The sequence below is a fragment of the Rhea americana genome, unplaced genomic scaffold, assembly GCF_003343005.1.
Source record: "Rhea americana isolate MKP2758 unplaced genomic scaffold, rheAme1 scaffold_68, whole genome shotgun sequence".
In the NCBI taxonomy this organism is placed as follows: domain Eukaryota; kingdom Metazoa; phylum Chordata; class Aves; order Rheiformes; family Rheidae; genus Rhea; species Rhea americana.
In genome coordinates, this window is record NW_028186845.1 from 3,949,653 (window position 1) to 3,970,953 (window position 21,301).

Below are 21,301 nucleotides of genomic sequence, written 5' to 3' on the forward strand. Positions count from 1 at the left end.
TAATGGCTGTACCGCTGCCATGTTTTACCTGGCTATGATTTTTTTTCTTTTTGATTATTTTTTTCTACCTTTTAGCATTCCTTTTGCTTGGGATACTCTGTTACATTAGGGCTTAACTTTTGCACAACAAAACTCTTTCCTGAGTTTTAAGCTGCCCGTTAGCTCTCTCCCTGGGCAGTCACAGCTGTTGCAGTTGTGTGCATCTCTGTGTGTGTGTGTGTGTGTGTGTGGGCATGCACGTGGGTAGGATGTAGGGCTTGGAAGATGGAGTCCGGTTCTCTGCTGTTGCATCCAGAGGAATGTAACAACCTCTTCCACAAAATAAGCCAATGCCATCTCGAAGACAGTTTGATTTCTTGTCCACAGGCCTGGAGACGTTATTCCAAAACCTCATACCTTCTCTGCTTAAAAACCTCATTTTCAGCCTACCTTTATTCAGGATCAGTTTAGGCTCTTTTGGGCTTGTGCCTACACTTGCCTTCAGCTTAAGTGTTCCTCTTCCTTCCTTATTTTTTTTCCCCACCATGTTTGAGATGTTTCATCCTCCTGCAGCTTTGCTAAGCAAATCAAGCTGAACTGTTTCAGTCTCACTCCCCAAATTCTCCATGCTCCCTGCTCTTCTGCGGACCTGCTCACACTGGAGTCCTCTTCGCTGCTTTAGGGTGGCCCAACCTAAACGTAGCCCTCTAGGTGAGGCTTGGCAGGGCTTTGGTTTGTGGTTAATACTGTGTCTGTGCCTCTGCTGGAAATACTTTGCTTAAGAGATTAAAAGGGTGATAAATTTGTGCAAAATGTACTTGGGACAGATGTAATGTCTTTCCTTAGCAAAATAAGCATTTTTATTATGCGGTGTTTCGTTCCCATCTAGGATGAATCAGTGCAGCCACTAATGCAGCCAAGTAAAATCCACGTCCTCCTCTTGGTCCTCCATGGAGGCAACATCCTGGACTCGGGAAGTGGTGATCAGAGCTCTAAACAAGGGGATGTCAACACCATCACAACAGTGTTCGACACAGTGATGAGGGTACATTACCCAGCTGCTCTTGGGCACATTGCCATCAAGCTAGTCCCTTGCCCAGCCATCTGCTCTGAAGCCTTTTCGCTGGTGTCCAGGTGAGTTGCCACCGTCTTGTCACAGAGAGACATGTACACAATTTTGCTGTTTTTCCCATCCACGGGATGCTCTGCATGTCGTATTGAGAGCTATGACTACGCTTTGGAAATGCACTTATTAATAAACTAGTGAGGCATTCAATCTCAATTTCATACTTAGCTTTAGTGAATACAGTAATCATGCAGCAAGACTTCTGTGATTGATTTATTCTAATTAATCCAATAAATACTAAGACTTTAATTTCTTGTCTAAGGGTTGTTCTATCAGTGTAAGTATGTTGTTCTTGAAGATTTATGTTTGATGGGAGGGAAGGATTTATTAAGCTCTCGCCCATTCATGATGGAATAAACGGCCTTTCTGTCTTGAGGCTTTTTTTAACGATCCATGATGCTGACCGTACTGTCTTGTTTTCACCATCCCGCACGTTAGACTCTGTCTTTCCAATCTCTTGTGCCCTGCGCAGCCTCAGCCCGTACAGTTATGACGAAGGCTGCCTGTCCAACAGCCAGGACCACATCCCGCTCGCCGCGCTGCCTCTGCTCGCAACGTCGTCCCCGCAGTACCAGGAAGCGGTGGCCGCAGTGATCGTCAGAGCCAACCAGGCCTACAGCGAGTTCATCCGATCCCAGGAGGGCACGTCATTCAACGGCCAGGTGAGCCGCCGGCTGCTTTTAGCCACAGTGAAAGGAAGAGCAAGTGAAGCAATTTCCTTCTGAAGCTCCTCTTTCATTAATCTCTCGGAAGGGCTGGAAATGCGACAGCGTCGGGCTGCAATAAGGAAGTGTCATGCTTCTCTTCTTCCTGAGAGGGAGAAGGATTATTGCTTATGCTCTGTCTTGAACCTTTGGGATTCAAAGCAAAGCTTGAGCTTGTGTTTAGAAATGAAGCTACAAAGCTGTGAAGCTAATCAATTTTCAGCACGACACACCTTTCCAAATTAGGTGCACTACATCTGTTACTAAATGTGATCTCTATTCACATGGCAAACCAAGGCTGTTTAAGTATTCCCATCTTTGAAGGACCTCCAGCAGCTAGCGCTGGAGTTGTTACAGAAGTGGGCCGCTTTTTGAGACAACACAGCTGCTGGGCCCCCAAAGCACATCACTTCTGTGAGCAGAGCGACTCTCTAGCCAAGCAAGATTTGAGCTCTTGGACGAGCTGGGCATGTGCACTGCTGCGGTGTGATTTAGCCATCGGGGGCTCGTTCCCAGCCAGCGCTGTGCCCAGGGTCCCAGCTCCTTAAACAGACTTTTAGTACTCAGGGATCTCGGTGCTTTGTTTTGCCTTGCTGAATATCCTTGGAGGCAGAACAGCGTTATCTTCCCCTCGTAGAAACAGGGAACAGAAGCAGCAGGAAGCTTCCCTAAGCTTTCCTTAAGTCATACAGAAGGTTGGCAAGGAGGGAAGCAAGCTTGTGTTTGGGGACCTGGGTTAGGGCCATAGGCAGTGCTCTGTGTTGCTGTTACTTCTCTCCATTTGGCTGGTGGGGACAGCCAGAACACATTAGCTGTGTTCGCTAGCGAGAGTGTGCAGGGTATGAGTGCGTGTTCACTGACAGAACAGTTCTGCTGATAAAAAAACAGGCATCCTGTTGCCCCACCTTTCCTAGCTATAATCTAGCACTCCTTTGATTGCCCTCCCTGAACTGAAATCAGGGGGCTGGTTTTTCTCCTCCCCTGCTTCTGTTGCCTCTTTCAGGTTTGCTTGGTAGGGGACTGTGTTGGAGGCATTCTGGGATTTGATGCCTTATGCTACAGCAATCAAACTGTGTCCGAGAGCCAGAACAGCAGCCGGCGAGGAAGCGTTGTGAGCATTCAGGTAATGAGTAAAGACATTGCTGGTGTCTACTTGCAAGAGGTCAGCCAGCTGCAGCACCTTTCTAGCCCCTGATTTTAGTAAGGATCTTTGCATGAAAGAGCAAAACCATCCCTCTAACTGAGGCCAGCACGTGTATCTTGGTGCACGTGCGTCTCAGGGCTTGGGTGGGCTTTGCTCTGAACTAAGGTGCTTCATTGCCAGGCATCTCAGGCAGCCCAAGGAAGGGTTGGTCAGGGAAGGGTTTTGAATTGCTGGAATATCTTGATGTGCTGTAGCTCATCTGTGTGATGAGTCTGGTGGATCACATAAAGGGGGTGTGGGCACACCATGCGGAAGTGTCTGGTCTGAGATACTACATAGCTCTCAGCTGAATCTTGGGGCAAATAGGGAAACAAGTTGTTGGAAGGAGGAAGCTGTAAGGTGACTGTATTCCTGATTCAACTGTGAGAGAGACAAATCCATGTATTTCAAACCCTAGGATACCGATCTCCTGTCTCCCGGAATAACAGTGAACAATAGCTATTGTTCCAGCAGCTCCAATCTGGAAGGCAGCAGACACCTCAGCAGGAGCAACATTGATATTCCTCGTAGCAACGGAGAAGATCCAAAGAAGCAGCTGCCACGCAAAAGGAGTGATTCATCAACCTATGAACTGGACACAATAAAGCAGCATCAGGCCTTTCTTTCAAGGTACGATTCAAAGGAACAGCCAACAGTCTTCTGGGGATAAGAGGGATGTAACTTTGAATCTCAAATGTTACTGTGTCGTCCTATGACAAGCAAGGTGGAGGAAAGTGTTAAGTTAGATTAGAGGGATATAGATTTCACTTTGTGTGCTGTGTATATGCAAAAAAATTTATCAGAACCTTGCTCAGTGGCAACGAGAGAAGGCAGCTGCTCTACAGCGCCTTTATTGCAGCGGACAAACAGCCCTTCATCCCGTTGCATGACAGACAAGGCACTCAGGAGGCTGCTTCTTTGCTGTGCTGCTGTTGCAGGATGGAGGTCATAGAGCAGATATATAAACAGTGTGGGTGAAGGCAATGAAGCAGAACTGAGGAAGGGCCCACGAGCTGAGTATCCTTTAATTTTGGCGTAGTTCACCTGTGAGATTGGATTGCAATGCCCTTTTCCGTGTCACACAAGTAGGTCCCTGCTGGCAGCGTAATGGGGTGCTCTGGATGAGGCATCCTCAACCCTAGTTGGTTGATTCTGGGAGCAGCCTTCAGCTGCAGATGAGGATTGTTCCATCTGTGGTGTTTTATGTGACTCTCTGGCAAAGAAACCTGAGTTCCCTTATGAAACAGGGTCTGGGAATTGCATTCTGTCCCCTGCCAGGGCTGCTCCCTCACACCAAGATCATGTTTCGGATTTGTTATTCAGTGTTGAAGCTCTCAGTGTCACATTGCTAAGGTTCCTCAAATGGACTTTCAGAAAACGTATCTGTTAACATAACCAATGAAATTTTCATAGCAGTCTTTCCACTGCTGATTGTTCAGGGATTACTTCTGTAAGCCCGGAGGCTTTTCCTGACTGCATCATTTTCCTCAGCCTGGGGAATTGGACTGTCCGTTCATTTTTCTCCTATTTGCCCAGAAGAATTGCAGCAGCATCTTAACACCTTTTCCCCCTCAACTCCCAGGCATTAAGGAGCAATGTCCTGGCCATCAAACCCCGTTACCTGCATTACAGCTGCATCCAGGGCTGTTCCCTTTGCCCTGTGCTGAGCGAAGGCCTGACCTGCGTGCGCCTCTCCCCCAGCAGGGACTCGTGCTGTCCTCCCTCATCAGGGCCCTTATGTAAAAGATTCACAGGAGAGAGACGATATCAAAGTGGATGTTGTTGGTGCGCAGAGATGCTATATTCGGAAAGACAGCTGCTTTTACAGAAAACACAATAAGCTTCTTGGCTATTTCTAGCAGGTGACTAAAATGCGGCCAGTCTCGTGTTCATCCTGTATCAAAACAGCCTCCTGTATTACAGGAGAAAATACTTGTCGCACAAGTGTGCTTTCTCCTCCTTGTTCTTGATCTCAGGAGCGCAGAGTGAGCTCAGGGAAGTGGGCCAGCATCTGACTGTGGTTTTACATACAGCTTAGGAGAAGCCATGGCCTGGCATGGCCAGGGGGTGTCACGGTGCAGTCCCTCTCTTCAAAGAGCTTTGCCCCAGTGCCTCCTGCTCCATCTCCTAAGGAACATCCCTGCTTACCTTCGCTCCTTCGGGGCTTTCATAGCTTTTTGATCTGCCTTTAGACCTCAGAGGTGAGTCTCTGCCCACTGCTCAAGGTCCCCTCCGGGGAGGGGCAGGCTTCGGGCTGCGGGAGCACTCCTGGCCTCCGTCCCCCTCGCTCCCGGCGCGGGGGCTCGGCGCGGCCCCTGCAGCGGGTCGGCGGGCCGTCGCGCCCGGAGCGCTCCCCGGGCCTCGTGCTTGCAGCGGTCGCAGCTAGGATGCGCGGTCATCAGCGGAGCGCCCCGACGGTGTCTCCGCCACGAAGCAGTCATCGTTCTCCCATTTGAAAACCAAGCCCTGACGTGACACGGCTTCTCCGTCCTTGGCAGGACGGAGCCAGGTTCGCTAACGGGCACAGCAAACCGGCAGCTTGGCGCACGGAGCCTTTTCTGTCCGTGCCTATTGCAGCTTTCGACTTGTGCCAGAGACACTCATTTTTATTCATGTAGCAGACCTGCCCACTTCTCTGGGATAATGCCCAGCGAGCCAGAGCAGCATCTGGAGATCACAATCACACAGTTATTTTTAAATTCAGTCCTTCTGCACAACTACGTTATTTCTGGCTGTGCTGTATTTGTATTATTGTAAATGAGTTGATTTGCTTCTGAAATCCATAAGCTCTTGTTTAATTAATGCACACAGTACATCTGCTGCTTTTTAAAGGGAGAACAGAGCACTGTAGGTTGCTTGGAGCATGACGGATTCAGAGTTCCCCTTGGCTTTCATTTCTTTTGATTGCCATAAAGACTATCAAGTACTCAGTAAAACGAGAGAAGCTGTCCAAAAGGCTTAGCAGGAGAAGCGTTCTCCTTCCCTCCCGCTCCCCACCGAGGAATGCCAAGGGAAGAAGGCTGGAGCGTACAAAACCCCTGTGACCACCGTGCCATAACGCATCTGCTCTCAGGAGGGTCTGTCAGTTTGTGTTTGTCTGAATCGAGCTGCTGTTGCACCAACTGCCTTCTGCAAAACTGAACCTGTTTCCAAATAGCTTTGTATTCCTTGCACGCAGCAAACTTAATGCGTTGCAGTCTTGACAGATAAAACCCTTCTATTTCGTCGAAGGTGGCTTGTTTCTGAATGTGCTCCAGCATCGCGCATCTGGGCAGGACGATCTCGGGGTGACTCATTCCCATCACACAGAGGGGAGCAAACTCACGTTAGCTGCCACTCGCTGTAACCTCCCATTCTGCTCACTTTTGACTTCACTGTTTTGGCTTTGAGGTATGCATGTCAGGCCTAGGGAAGCTTGTTATTTCTTTGCAGTAGGTAACCAAAGAGAATAATATGTGCATGTACTTGTATTGGGAGAATAAATGATAGCACAGCGTGATGAGAAGGTTTCATTAGCATCCATTGGGAGTGGCGGCAGCAGAGGTGCTGTCTCGGGGGTAATGCATTTTTTGCCAAAACAGGAAAATTAACTCCGAGTTAAACCCATTTATCTTCTTCCCAAATATGTGAGCATTTGCAGCCGTCCTGCAGCATTCGCTGTCCCAGAGGCAGGGTGTGCGCAAGCACGGCTGCTCCAGCGCTGCCGGTGGTGGAGAGCGATGGCCCTACATCCGCGCGGGCAGCAGTGCCGGGACACGCCGGCAGCCAGGTCACTGCTTTCAGAGCGACCTCGCTGAGCAAGGGCTGTGGCATGGGGCACCATGGCAAGTGCTGGTGACCGCCTCGAACTTTGTCCTGAGGCTACAGAGTTGGAGGGAGACTCTTGCGTTTGCATCGTCCCTGGCTGCAGGCCAGAAGAACATCCATCCACCCAAACTGTTGTGAAATCTATTTATCCCGTGTTTTACAGAACCCATTCAGGTGCTTTGTAGAGTCCTTTAAAACGCACCATTAGCCACTACTGGTATTTCGTCTGAAACTCTCCAGTTGTAATCGTAACAAAGTTAACCAGCAAGGCTGCAGCCGGAGTCTGTAGGAGCTGGGGAGCAAGCGATACTGCAGCCCATCACTAACAGAAGAATTTCAGACAACTTCTTTCTGAGTCAGGTTACTGCAGCGTTACACATTGGTCATTGCCCTGTCCAACCCCAGATACAGACCGCAAAGCAGCTCTGTTCCCAGCAGAACGGGGGGCTGCTGCCTTCCCGGTCATCTCCTCCAAGTGCTCCTCTTCCTACTTCTGCAGTGTCTGAGGAACATTTGATTTTAAACCTGTATTTTAAACATGCACTGCACACAAGTTGAATTTTTCCAGGAGATTTGATGCCTGAAAGGGGAAGGAAAAAGCTAGAGATGTTGTGTATTATTACTCTTTTTAAATTACGACAGCCTGCATATGCTGGGCTGGTTGAGAGGTAGTTAGAATGGTAGCAGCTTGGCACATGAGGCCTTATGGGCAAAAGGGAGAGGGGAGTGTCCTGCGTACATTATAAAGAACATTTATCACGTGGTCACTGAGTTCATTACCCCAAATTCCCCTTCCTGTGCAGTATACATGCATGGAAACTGCAGTGTAAACTTGGTGCACAAGGGTATTAGAAACTCTTCTGTTGCACATTTTGATCTTTCTTTTTCCCTTCCCATTTTTCTTTCTTTTCTTTTTTAATCCTATAACATTTGTCCGACTACTTCATGAGGAAGAAATGGATAAGCACAGCTTTCTGTAACATTTGAGAATAAGGTGATGAAAGGAACTCAAATGCTGACAACCAGAGAGCATAGCAGTAATATGTGTAATGAAATGAATCACTGCAAATCTGCTTTCTTTCCCCGGTATTGTAGTAATTTTGATTTGCCTTTTTTTTTTTTTTTTTCTTTCAAATGGCTGTTATACTACCAGCAACCCACGTTTTGACTCCTCAGAAAAAACACTTGGAGGAGATAGGAGGAGTGTGTAAATGAACCCACTTGGAACTTAAATTTTTATGGTCTAAATTACGCCAATGAGGCAGAGGAACAGTTTGCTGGCTAGTAAAACTGCAGTGCAGAGGCATGGTGGATTGACGGGCGTGGTTCCTTCGCTGAAGTGATAGAAATTATCCTCATTGTTAATCATTTATCCAGCCTTCAACTGAGAAAAAGAATACTGAACAAAGTTTTGACTTTCCTTTCTGCTTTTGTCTCAGTTTACATTCTAGTGTGCTGAGAAATGACCCGGGATCCAGGCGATCTAGTAGCTCCACGATGTTGGATGGAGGAAATATTGGAAAGTTTGAATTTGAGATCACGGACTTCTTCCTCTTTGGTTCTCCCCTGGGGCTGGTTCTTGCGCTGCGAAAAACTGTCATCCCAGCTCTTGACAGTAAGTCCTAATGCAAACCGCTGTGCTCGCTGAGTGGATGGTTTTAAGTACCTCCTGCTATAAATCCAGTAATTTGAGGAGACAGACTGTAACTGCAGGTAAAACCAAGTATGTATATATAATATATGTTGCACCATAAGGAAGCAAAGCCCTGGCTGCTCCAGCCAATGCTCGTTAGACAATCAATTTGTGATTTACTTCCAAACATTAAAAATAAAGATTCAAAAAACTGCTCAGTAAATACTGTACTGATAAAGTGTTTCAGTTGACTACACTGGAATATGAGGAAGGTAATTAATCTTTAGTGCTTTTTTTCTTTTTATCCTTCAGTTGTCTGCTGCACAGAAATGTTTCTGACAATCTACCACATAGCCCTGTGATACTTGAAAATGTCTAATTTCTTTTCTCTCCATCTCTTCAGTCTTTCAGCTGAGACCAGCTTGTCAGCAAGTCTATAACCTGTTCCACCCTGCAGACCCGTCTGCTTCCCGCCTCGAGCCCCTGTTGGAGAGGAAGTTCTACCTTTTGCCCCCCTTTAACGTTCCCCGCTATCAGAGGTTCCCGCTGGGTGACGGCAATTCTGCTGTTCTGGGTAAGTCCCTTGGCATCTGAACTAGCTGCTGAAAGGGTCATAGCCACCCTTCATGTGCAACTGCCAAAGCAATTGGGAATGGCAAAAAGAGGATTGGCCCCGTAATGCTAGCTTTGTTCCTGATTTATCTGATAAGTAAGTTTCTTCCAACAACACTGGTGCCTTGTGGCCCAGATGCCCCCTTGTTTGTCACACACAGGCCATCAGCCGCTGAGAATCACAGTGCAGTGACCTCTCTGCGCAGGTCCCCGCTTTACGCACCAGCTAGCGCTTGTGGTTAGGACTGCTCTGTAGTAACGAAACACGATCGACTTGGCTGAGATTCAGGAGCTTGATGTTTAGGGAGCCAGTGAAGACTGGAAGGAGCAGAGTCAACAGTGAGGTCACGAGATGATTTACTTGGTTACACCGTGTGCTTTTTGGTGGAACCAGGCAAAGGACTGGCTGCTGCAGCTTGCTGGGCTGCTGACAGTGCCTTGCCCGTACCAGCTTGCCAAGGAGATGCTCTGTTTTCCCAGGAAACATTTCTCAGCCATCAGTGGCCTCTTCATTTGCTCTGCCCCAACTGCAGTAGTAGCAAAGTCCAAAATGGTTGTGTGCATGCCCTTTTGTCTTACTAGGTTGCATTGAAGCACTTATGTCCTGACCATGTCCTGCCTCAGCTCCCATTACATCAATGCTCTTGCATTTGTTCTAATAAAATAAATAGTATTGCCTACCATCTTCATCTCTCTTCTCTGCCTAGACTCTCATGGTCTGTTGCCATTCCAGTGCAGGCTTTCACTGCAAGGAGCTTTCAGAGAGGCTCACCACGGTGCAGAATTAAATTAAATTTGACCTTTTTACTTCACCTGAAGCTTTGGTTCCCTGCAGGGTCAAGACTTTGAGGCAGGAAGAACAATTGCACTATAATTTTTTCTGTGTTAGAGGTTGTCAGTCAAAGGCTAGGAGTCACTGCTGTAAAACTAGGTGTACAGCACACAAGAAATCAAGCTGGCAAACCACAGTAGAGTATTAAAGCCACCAGTTACCGAGGCTGTTTTTTCAGAGCTCTGGTAACATTCCACTTGTTTAATATTTGAATCATGCAGGACTAAATGAAGAGGAATGTGTATCTAGAGATAAATAACTCTGGTGCTGTGTATCATTTTAAAATTAAAAATACCAAACAGTAGTCTTTTCCTGATGCTTCTGTACATTTAAATACTGTACTTTAATTGCTGAATCTGGAGGTCTGATGTGTTAAATGGGCATGAACCCATGTTTAATAAAGCAGATAAAATACTTTTTGCACTTTCCCTACCCACTCTTCAGATTTCACTAAGATTTTGCCACAACACTTTTTAAAAATGGATCCACCCACAATTACATTTATACCAAGTCCAGTTAGGCTTAGAAAAGCTCAGGGAATCTATAGCAACTTGAACAGCAATTTGCATCTTGGGTGTATTTTAGGTATCAGCTGCAAGTGGCTTCTTAAAAAAAAAATCTTAAATATCTTACTTTCTTCCTCTTAAATCCATTTAAAGTCCCGTGTTCCCATTGAAGCCTGAGGCAAAAACCCCATTGACATTGAAAACTTGCATTCTGGTTATCATTCTGGGCAACAGCAGGGAAATTAGTAGTTTACCTTGCCTCCCTGGACCTTGGTTAACTTGGCTGTGTCGAAGTTTGGAGAGACACTTGTGATATAATGGAGAGGAGTTAAACAGCAATTAACTACAAGATGTGTAGAGTGATTCCAAAACTCTCTCCAGGTTTTTTATTATCAGAGATGCTGCTCTGCTGTGATGAATAAAAGTGACAAAAAGCAACTTTAAATTCTCTTCTTGTGTAAGACAAAGCCCCTTCATTCACTTAGCATAAAGTAGCAGGCTGTTCTTTCCCATTAGCTTCAAAACTTCAGTGTTGTGATTTACACATTACCCAGAAGGACTGTTCAGACCATGATGTGCAAATCCAGTCCTGACACTAGCGTATGCACTGTAGGGCACTCCAGGAAAGTTAATTGCTCCTATAATTAAGGTGTGAGATTTGACGATCACGTAGAATTCAAGTGCTCAATTATAATTAGTTATGTATAAAACCTTCCTTGGCACTGCTTGTGCCACGTTTCCTCTTGCAGATAGCCAGCTCTTCAAGCCCGTAGCTCAGCAGGCCTCTTAGACTTTTTCTTCTCCCGCTTTCCCATCTGTACTGAGTGTTGAGTCCCTGTTTCATTACAGCCAACTTGCAGAGTGAAATCAAATTCACATCCCTGCTTACTCTTGTACTTCGCAGTGTGTAGGCTGTGAGTCTGATTCAAGTAAATCTCCCCTCAGAGTACCCTTCTGTCCTCGTAGCAAAAAGATTTCCCCGGATCTGCTGGGTATTTATGGAGCTGGCTCATTTGGAGAAGCCGGTTAAGAGGAGTTCCTCCTCTTTCGCTGTTGAAATGCCATCCTTGTGCTTTCCTCTGCTGCCAGTTAAAATCTCGCTGGTGTGGGTCTAGTTGGAAAGTCACCCAGGTTCGTTTCTCCTCCTCCCTTGGAAGGTTGTCCTTTCATAGAAGATCCTGATCCATAGTCAAAGTGCTCGGTTGTAACTGTTTGTATGTTAACACTTTGTGGCCACATGTCTGTTGTTCCTTGTCCTTCTGTTTTCTTCCCCATTTGCTTCTAGTTGAGACAATCCAGAACAATCCCATCCTGCTCATGGAAAGCAGCCCTTTGGGTGCTCTCCAGCACCAGGACAGCTTCATGGAAACAAGTATCCCTGTTCCCGTTCTGAATTGGCAAGATGTTTCCAATAAAAGTGCTGGTTTTGCTGAGTGTGTGTAATCTACACTTGTGTATTGTCTGCGGTGTTGGGTTCTTGGGGTGCTTTCTGGAGATCGCTCTGTCGCCTCCGGAGGCTGAAATCTTCACGCTGTGTCTCAGGCTGTGCCACAGGAAACGACTGCCCGGGTCTAGGCGACCGCCCCGAGAAAGGAGCAGCACTCGCAGGCTGTGACCCCTCCCGGTGCTGTGCTGCCGGGGAGCCAGGAGCCACGTACTTACTTTCCCCTTCTGGGGTGGCCGTGCTGCTGGAGAGGCGCCTGTGGCCTGCGTCAGAGAGCAGAGCTTGCCCATTTGAGTATTTCCTGTTGGGACACTTCTGGTGGCTCTGCTGAGCACAGTGAATGAGGCTTTCAGCCCCTAAGGTGGCTTTTTAAAATTAATTTCTGAATTTCTGCCTTAAAAGCGAAGTTTGGTGTGTTTGGTTTACATTGTTTTCTGTGAGTGCTGCATGGCCTTATGCTGGTTGTGGCTGGTGCTACATCTGCAGTTTCGATGAGACTTTTGACTTTCAGTTTTTTCTTTCTGCTGTGTCTTATTTGTCCATTCTTGTCCTTTTTCAGTGTTTTGCATTGAGAGCTTGTTTCTGCTGCTTTTTATTTTTTTTTAACCAAGCTGACCCTTGCTGTTTGCGAGCAGTCCAGTGTCTTACGTGGTCATACAAAATGGCAACATTGCTGATGACACCAGACAGTCTCTCCTTCTGTCTTTTCAAGACGTTAGTTGATTTTTAGGTATGCTGTTGCCACCTTGCCCGTGCTGAGATGTTCTGAAGGGAAGCGGAGGGAAAGGATCTGGCAATATTAATTGATTACTTTGGAGGTTGCTGATGAAATGCCATTTAGCTGTCATCTGGTATATCCTGCTACTGGGACGGTGCTTGCAGAAGCTTCTTTGCTCTCTGCCCTGGTTTCAAGAGCACAGTGTGGCCACGCAGTGCTGGGTTCGACTGCAGCGAGTGCTGAATCTCAGTCCAGCCATTGCACTGAGGGAGATTTCCAGAATCATAAAAACTTATTATGGACAGTTGAAAGCTGGGTCACTCTTGAGCTCAGGGTAGCAACTCCAGAGTGCTCAGTGCTGGCCAGGGACTCCGGTGCAGGCACAGTCTGGCATGTGTTGAGCACCTGGCTGGCTATTTTATTTTATTTTATTTTATTTTTTATTGAACAGCACATATTTTTGATTGCTTTCAGTCCTCTCTGCTTTGGTGCCGCAGCTCAGCCTGCAAATAGCACGTATTGCAGTCTGCCGTTCAGATACCCCAAGGACTTAACTCGGTGCCAGCAGTGCATTAGGAGAGTGGCCCTGAGCCGTTCATTAGTGGGAAACAATTAGTAAGAACACTGACAAACGAGCCTGTGAATGAAAAGGCAGAGCATTGCAGTGGGTGTTAAAGATCTGTAGCTAGGCAAAAAAAAAAAAAAAAAAAGGCAATTCTGCTCTTGTGCCACCTTTTCTGGAAGCGCAGAAAAGCCTCAGTCCATCGCGCAGCCCGGAGCGGCGCGTGCCGGGGAGGGGGCGAGCAGGGCGCCGCGCTGGCCCGGTTGCCCGTGTCTGAAGTTTCCTCGTCCTCGAATCGGTAGGGTGCACGCTTGAAACGCCGAAAACGCGGCCACGCTGGAGCAGCAGCCCTCGCGGGTGCTCGGGTCAACCCGTGCTGGCGGGGCGGCATCGAGACGGCGAGGATGGTGCTGCGCGCGAAGCGTACGCGGGGTGCAGGAGGCAGGGATGTGCCAGGCTTTTTCCGTGAGGGAATCGGGACCGAGGGCTGAGCCGCTGGTCGCTGTCGCCACAGCGACTTTGCAGGTCTGGGAAGCTCGACCGCAGCGGGAGCGAAGCACGGGAGAGGCTTTCTGGCCTCCCTCCCCACCCTGCTTCATCCTGGCTGTTACTGCTCTTAAAATCTGACCTGTTTTGAGGACAGGGGCTGCATAGGTGGGGTGGGGGGGAAAAAAAAAGGGATGCCAGTATCTCTGGGAACGTGGGAGCAGCGCGAGTGGGCTGGAGGGCGGCAGCGCTGCTGTGAGCCTGCGCTGCAGCCCTGGCGCAGCAGGCTCCTTCCGCCGGCGTGGGCGAAACCAGGCTTGAACGGTTCAGTGAAACAGGGCGGATCAGGTGTTTCTACAGGTGAAAATCACTCCTGTGGTGACACGAGCTAGGAGGGTATTCAAAGGGCTGCGGCACTTTGTGCTTCAAACCCATCGCATGCCAAAATCCAGCATCAGGTCTGGAAAAGGGAGAGTGACTGAAAAGAGCAAGTCCAAAGCACTACTATCCTTCCCTTTTTTTTTAATTAATTTATTTTTTTAATCCCCCAGTTTCTGGGCTCTCAAGAAAGGAGGTTAAACTCGGGCAGAGCCAAGCGAAGCCGTGCTGACGGAGCCAGGGCCGTGCTCGGTGCAGACAGCCCCGCGTTCGGTCCGGCTCTCTCTCCGGCACGGCATTGCCGTAGTGCTTTTTTTAGCATGCCTTCCAGCTGCTGCCTATTTCAGGCCACAGCTGGTTTATTTTCCAGGGGGAGGGGGATGCGCGGGCTTAGCTGGTAGGTGTTAGCGAGCCCCCGACAGAGCTCGGCATTTTTCCTAGCGCGGACAGAGCCAGACGTTCCCCTGCGCCTGACGGAGCGCGGGGGCAGCCGGCGGGGCACCGCCTCGGCTTGGATTTCCTCCTCTCGCTCCCGCCGCTGCTTCCCGCAGCGAGAAGGCGGTGTTGGCTCCGCGAGGCTGGCGGGGCCGTAGCCGCGGGTAGCGGCGCTGGCAGCCGGCCGCTCCGTGCAAGGCGAAGGAGGAGGAAAGTGCTGAGAAAGTGATGCTGGTAATGACCTTTCGGGCACAACGTGGACAGTGTGCGAAGCTCACCAGCAGGTCAGGCTCCCGCCAGGCCTGGGATCTGGCAGTCCGCAGAGCAGCTTGTGGCCGTATTTTCCCTGCAGAGAACAGCTCTCTCTTAGCAGCAGTCACCTCTGCGCGTTCGCTTTCCCGTGGCGCCGCGTGGCCGGGTGGGCACAGACGCTGCTGCTGGGAGCTGCAAGATCAGAGGAAGCGGATCAGGACCCCGAGCAGAAAGATCAACGTTAAAATAAACCAGTTGCCAAAACAGCTCCGTGTGTCAACCCCATACGGGGATCAAACCCAAGGACAGCAGGCTGAAAGAGGGGGCGGGAGGTGGTGCTTGCCTTCCCCGCGGCACTCGCTGCCCGCGTGGGCACAGCCCTTTGCCCTGCCTGACACTCGAGAAGAGCTCAGGTGCTGCCCGCCGGGTCCGGCAGAGACGGGCAACGCGCGAGCCCGGTGACCAGCTTTGCTTGTGCGTGGTGCTGTCCCACCCGAGCTGCCTGCTGGGAGCCCTTGTATTAAATCCCGGGCAGCGCAGGAGCTTGGGGTGTGCTGGAGACATTTAGTTTGGCCTTGCAGGAGCCACGGGGAAGCAGATGCTTTTTCCACCCGCTGTAGGGAGAAAACTGAGGGGTAGGGCTCTTATCTTGATTTCCAGCATCTCCTGGTTTGCCAGTCCTGAACATTTTTGGGTCCATTTCCCTCTAATACACATGGAAGATCCATGTAAGCATGCTCAGCACCAGGCTCTTTTCTTTCAGCAACCCTTATTTTAGTTTAACGAGTGTTAGTTGTATCCATTAGCAATAAAATACAAGTTTAAATTTAGTCCCTGCCAGGCATGAAAATGTTTTCTTGATATTTTTGCATTAACACTTTCTCCCTTGGAGACGTTGATTTAAGAAGTCTAAATGTTTCAAGAAAACATATCGCCTTTTTGGGGTTATGTTGTTCCCCTTCCCTTGATTATTTTGTCTCATTGTGAATGTATAAAGCTGTATATATTCACATTTGTACGTATGACACATGCTTCTGCTATTGCTGCTTGAATAAGCCTGCCTTGATTTTTGTTTGGGGTTTTGGATGTGGGTTTTTTGAGCTAATTATTTTGCTTTTCTCAATCAAAGACTGCTCTTGCAGCCACATGTCTCTTTGCCTGCCGTGTTTGCTTTCTTTTCAAAGCAGAGCTCCAGTGAAATGTGTGTCATTCGAATCACTTTCGAAAGGTTTTTTTTGCCTCTAAAAGCCTTGTTTGCCTCTTCCTCCTCCTCTCGAGTTCACCTTGCCCAGCCTCTGTCTGTCGGTCTAATATTTTGATTTCCCTGTTTCAACTTTGTAGCAGATGTTGTTCAGTCTCATGGTGCCGTCTTCATGGAAAGCGCGTCCCTGTCCACCCCCCTGTCCGCCCCTCAGTTCAGGGGCTTCCGGCGAGCCAGTGAGATCAGCATTGCCAGCCAGGTCTCGGGAATGGCAGACAGTTACACTGCTTCCAACATAGCCAACAGTAAGTGCTTCCCGCTCCGCCGCCGCCGCCTCGGCCCCACGCACCGAGCCGTCCCGCTCTGGGACAGAGCCGCCCAGCGTCTGCCTGCCTGTCTGTCTGTCTGTCTGTCTGGGGTTATGTTTTCAATCGAGAGCGAGAAGTCGGAACTATTCCCGCCTTCGCCTGGCTTTGTCCTACCAGCGTTAGCGCGTCCTTCGGAGGAACCGGGTGCTTTGGGCCGTCACGCTGCTGTGCGTGTTGGACTCTGCTGGTGACTTAGGGGTGTAAATTGTTCAAATATTAAAAAAAAAAAAAAAAAAAAAAAGGCCTGATCATGCTGAGCAGCGTTTGGCTGCTGTGCGTGGTTAACGTTAATCCGGAGGGATGTCTGGCAGGACTCTCAGGACTGGTAGGATCTGCCCTGCTAGAGGAATGATGCAGGACGTGGCGTGTGGCTTGATGCAGGTCGTTTCAGCGTGACCCTCGGAAGGTGGGGAGGAGAAAGCCCTTCCAAAATGCTGAGAGGGAAAAACAGAGCGTTGGGTTATTATATTAGAAATTCAGCCCTTCTGTAGCCTGCAGAGCAGCTCGGAAGCTGGCCAAGGTATGACCCCTCTGCCAGAGCTGGGTGACGAGTAGAAGGGATTTTGTTTTCTGTCGAGACCTGTGTAACCTCCCCGGCTAACACGGTGGGGAGCGACGGCCTTTACCTGCGCAGCGTGCTCCTCGTTGGAGCCGAGGGGCGGGATTCACAGTGCCCGTCCTCGGGGGCCTCGGGTAGCTCGGGCAGAAAGAGGCTGCAAAACAAAAAACCAAAACACCTTCAGCTCAAACTTTCTCCTGGAAGGCGGTGAAAATTCGGAGATGCTGCAGCACATTAGTTTACCAGGCTGGGAGCTGCTCAGCTCGTAATTAATTCCTGATGTTAACGGCGCCAGCCCGTTTCCGACGCACAAGGGGGCTGCGGGTGCGCCCTGCGGAGCTGCTCGGCCGTCGGGGGCCCGGTCGGGCGCGGGACGAGGCCGCGGGACGCATCCGGTCCGCGCCCTCGGCCTCGTTCCTTCCTCCCAGCTGCGCGGGCGGTCGCGGCCCCTTCCTCGGCGTCCCGAGCGCTGCCCCCTCCTCCGAGCGCCGGCTCCGTCGTTGCGGCTGTCGGGTCCAGCTCTGTTCAGGCGGCGGCGGCGGAAAGCCGCGGAGCTGAGGGCTGGATGCGGTTTATCCCATCGGAATAGCAGGAGGAAATCCGAAGGGCGCCGCAGGGTCGCGATTTCCTCCTGGGAGCTCTCCCCAACGCGCGTCTTTCTTGCACTCTGAATTTCGGATGGATGAAACTGGTGTTGTCTTCAGCGCACGTGTGCCGTAATAACGTGTGATTTCTGCTTTATTTTCTGTATTTTATTTTTATTTTTAGAAACCAAATACCACCTTAATCATTGCAGAGGGTTTAGCCTTCTGGCCCAACTTGCCCTCCCTCACAAATCCCCTACCCAGACCTCGTCCAAGAGACGTAGGCAGCTTAAGCATGAAATCCCTCCGAGTCTCTTAGGAAGAAAGCTCGAGGGGCCGTCGAGCCAGGATCCAGGCTGTGCTCTTCGGATACCCGACCTGGACGTCGCGAAAGGTATTCGGGAGAGAGGCGCGCCGCTCCGACCTCCTCTCGTCGGATAGTCACTTCACAGCAGAGCTGCGCGCTTTCTCCTTTCCCGGGGGCACTTGCCTTTTCCGATTGCACTTTTTTTAACAAGTTTTTCTGTCACTTCGCTCCAAAGATCGGCCTTAACACTGCTAACAGCGGGCGAGAGCAGGATTTCTTCCGGGCGGCGCGGTGGGTGCGGCGCGTCCGCCGCCGCCGCTCTCGGGCCGTCTGTGGAGCACGGCAGGGAAAACCCTGGCTGCTTCGGTCCGGAAGGGCCCAAGCCGGGGACTTGCTTGGGACAGGACCAGGAACGGGCGGTTCGGACCGCGGCGGCTCCGGAAGAGCCGCGTTGATGCAGCAAAGCCCTCCTCCGCCTGGCCAGGGCTCGCCGGGAACGCGAGAGCCGTGGGGATGCGGGAGCCGGGAGCCCGTGGGGAGCTTTGCGCGGGTCGCTGGAGGGAGCAGGCGGGTCTGCGTCCCCGGCGCGGCGTCCGTGCTCGGCACCAGCCAGGTCTGCCTTCGCACGAGGGTTTTGTCGGATTGGCGGCAGCTCTCCTGGAAGCCCGTAAAAAAGGGGGGACGGTCACGCAGTAGCCGGCTGGAGAAAGGCCACGTCGGAGCCCCGGCTCGCAGCACGCATGCGCCCGCAGCTCCTCCTCCGGCTCGGCTCGGCTCGGCTCCTCTTTCCGCGGCCACTTCTGCAGGCCGGAGCACATGGGAATTGAGGGCTCCTCGCTGCTGGGGACGCGGAGCCGGGACCGCGCGCGGGGGCCGGGGTGGCGGCGGCGGCGGGTGCGCGTCGCTCCTGGGAGCCTTTGCCGCCTGCCTGGGGGAGGAACGTCGCGAGGCCGAGCCGGCGCCTCCGGGGGCCTGGGCGCCTCGGACTGTCGCTCGTGGGCTCCCGGCGTTCGCATCCCGCCTAGCGCAGCCAGTGCTTGGGCGCCGAAAGCTTTTACTCCGCGGTGAAAGGCGGAGGAGGCGGCGGCGGCGGACGCGGGGGGCTGCAGGCGGCCCGGGCGCGTGCCGCCTCCCTCCCGCCGCGCCGTCCCGGTTGGCACGCGGGTGCCCGGGGTCGCCGCGGAGCCCGTTCCTGGGGTCCGGATTAACGGCCGGTTAATACCTGCCCTCCCGTGCCTTCCTGTCTGCTTCCGTAAAGGTGCTGGTGCCGGTGCTGAGCCCCGGCAGGACCAGCCGGGGGGAGCAGCTTCCCAGGGCGCCCGGAGCGAGGAGCCAGTGCCCCGAAGGGCCGCGGGCGCCGGCGGGCCCTCTTCAAACGAGCCTTTTTCTCCTAGTTGCTGCCAAGTGGTGGGGAACCAAAAGGATCGACTACGCCCTTTACTGCCCCGATGCGCTCACGGCCTTCCCGACGGTCGCCCTGCCGCACCTCTTCCACGCGAGCTACTGGGAGTCCACGGACGTCGTCTCCTTCCTGCTGAGACAGGTACGGCCGTCCCGTCCCGCCGCCCGCTCCCCTGGGGCCGCGCTCTCCTCGGGGCGGCGTTGCCCACCCGCGCTGAGCTACAGCGGGCGAAGACGAAGCCCGAGCGGCGCCCGGCGTTAGCTCGGCTGTCGAGCCGTCGCCGCCGGCTCATCCGCGGCGCTCGATTATTTACGACCCCGCTGGCAACCTCGGCGCCGTCTCCCAAATCGTCCGGGAACCGCGAACAACGGAGACGTCCGCGCCGGTGGCCGCAGAGCCGTGCTCCTTTCTCCGGTGCGAGACCGCAGCTTCGCCTGGCAGGGCCGGAGCGAGCGGAGGGCGCCGAGGCGGCGCGCCGGGCAGGGGTCGGCGGTGGCACAGCAGCTAACGCACGCGGCGCCGTCCTCTGGAAACGGCACGACCGCTTCTTCGGGCCCGAGGTGCCTCTGCGGCCGGCGGCGGCGGCCGCCTCTGTAGTGTGGCAGCCCCCCTTGCCCGGCACGTGTCTCTACTCCTCTCTGCCTTGAGACCGTGATTTTTCTCATTCCTTTCCTTTTGCTGCCCTTCCAGAGCATCGTGCCGCTTCTTCCCCTAATAAGGACTGGCTTCGAACCTCCTTTTGAAAGCCATCCCTGGACAAAAGCGTAAAAGAAGGTCGTCGAATAGTTTTAGCCTCCAAAGAACAAATCTTGTTAAAGCAAGCCTAAATAGGCCTCAAAATAGATTCCCAGCTTAAATAATTTTCAGTAAAATTTGCTGTTTCGTTGCCCTTGGGCTTCCCCAAATCCCTTCCAGCAAACGCAGCCTGCCTGGGGCTGGCGGAGGAGCAGCTTCACCCTGCCCAGCCGGCCCGGCCCGGCTCAGCTCGCTTCGGTCCGGGTCAGCGGGACTGCTGCAGACCGCACCGAATACGCGCAAGCGCCTGTAAACTAGCCCACGTTCAAGAACCTCCTGAACTTCTTGAAGGGCTGGGGCAGCCCGGGCAGACGGAGGGGTCCCGTGCCCGTCGCTGACGTGGCGAGGGGTCTGTCGTCCTGCAGGTGATGAGGCACGAGAACAACAGCGTTCTGGAGCTGGACGGGAAGGAGGTGTCTGTCTTCACCCCCTCCAAGCCCCGGGAGAAGTGGCTCCGCAAGAGGACGCACGTGAAGCTGCGGGTGAGGGTCCTCGGGGGCCGCCTCTGCGGCCGGACGGAGGGCTGTCGGCTTCGGGTGCGGGAGGGACGGCGGTAGGAAGGGAGCCGGCGCGGGACAGTCGTGCGTTAGTGATTACATCCCGCTCGTCTAACTGGGAGAGAGACACCTGAAGGATCTGTGCCAGCAAGGTCTCCTCTTGGCGTCGAGTCTTTGCGAAGCTCGGCAAGCGTTGGCTGTTGGTCAGGGAAAGCCGACGAGCTTCTTTCCAAGCCCGAACGCGCGAGCTCCCCGTTCAGTAAGTGCCCTTCGCTCCCGGGAAGCGTCTCTGATTCCCGAAAGTGGCAATTCTGCGCTGCAGCTAAAACAACGTCAGCAGGTTTCTGCTGGCAACTGCCTGTGTTGGCTCTTAGATCCAAAGTACGTGTCAATGTTATATCAGAATTACTCATACAAACTGCTGTTTAAATTGGCTCTTCAGGTCTGTGCGGTCAAATCCCCCATTTCTGCGGGGCACAGATGCTCGCTGCTGACGTAGGTCAAAACTTCTTTCTTTCCTAAAGCTGTGTGAGCATGGGAGGCGCAGAGGGAGGGGATGGCGCGGAGGAACCCACGCCCCAGTTTGTCCGGTTTCGTTTGGCGTCGCGCTGTGAGGCTGACCATCACTGCGGACTCGTGGGACTGACTGACTTGTTCTTGCCTTTTTCTTTTTTCTATCTTGTGCAGAACGTCACAGCCAACCACAGGATAAACGACACCATCGCTAACGAAGATGGGCCCCAGACCTTAACTGGAAGGTTTATGTACGGTCCATTAGATATGGTCACACTCACAGGGGAAAAGGTAACTGTGTCTGTGCTGGGGGATATGTACCAGGTGGGGCAAAACAGTCCTGGGGGACAGGGACAGTGTTAGGTGACGTTCCCTGGGTGCCTGCCTGGGTCTAGCACCGTTGCGTCCTTGCCAGGCT

General features: G+C 52.0%; 1 protein-coding gene across 7 annotated transcripts in view; it reads left to right on the plus strand.

Annotated features, from left to right (window-relative positions):
• The window catches only part of PITPNM2 (phosphatidylinositol transfer protein membrane associated 2), an 89,642-nt gene that overhangs the window by 61,834 nt on the left and 6,507 nt on the right, over positions 1-21,301 (plus strand). For 4 of the 7 annotated variants that reach the window (XM_085321125.1, XM_085321124.1, XM_085321126.1 and 1 more), the window contains 12 exons: positions 869-1,113; positions 1,578-1,767; positions 2,813-2,932; positions 3,411-3,622; positions 8,239-8,414; positions 8,836-9,006; positions 11,668-11,817; positions 15,999-16,163; positions 17,554-17,763; positions 19,071-19,219; positions 20,239-20,355; positions 21,058-21,174. In XM_085321125.1, the coding sequence (XP_085177251.1) occupies positions 869-1,113; positions 1,578-1,767; positions 2,813-2,932; positions 3,411-3,622; positions 8,239-8,414; positions 8,836-9,006; positions 11,668-11,817; positions 15,999-16,163; positions 17,554-17,763; positions 19,071-19,219; positions 20,239-20,355; positions 21,058-21,174 (2,022 nt within the window). The remainder of the gene's footprint in view (positions 1-868; positions 1,114-1,577; positions 1,768-2,812; positions 2,933-3,410; positions 3,623-8,238; positions 8,415-8,835; positions 9,007-11,667; positions 11,818-15,998; positions 16,164-17,553; positions 17,764-19,070; positions 19,220-20,238; positions 20,356-21,057; positions 21,175-21,301) is intronic. The other 3 variants (XM_085321129.1, XM_085321127.1, XM_085321130.1) reach the window with 3 other exon arrangements.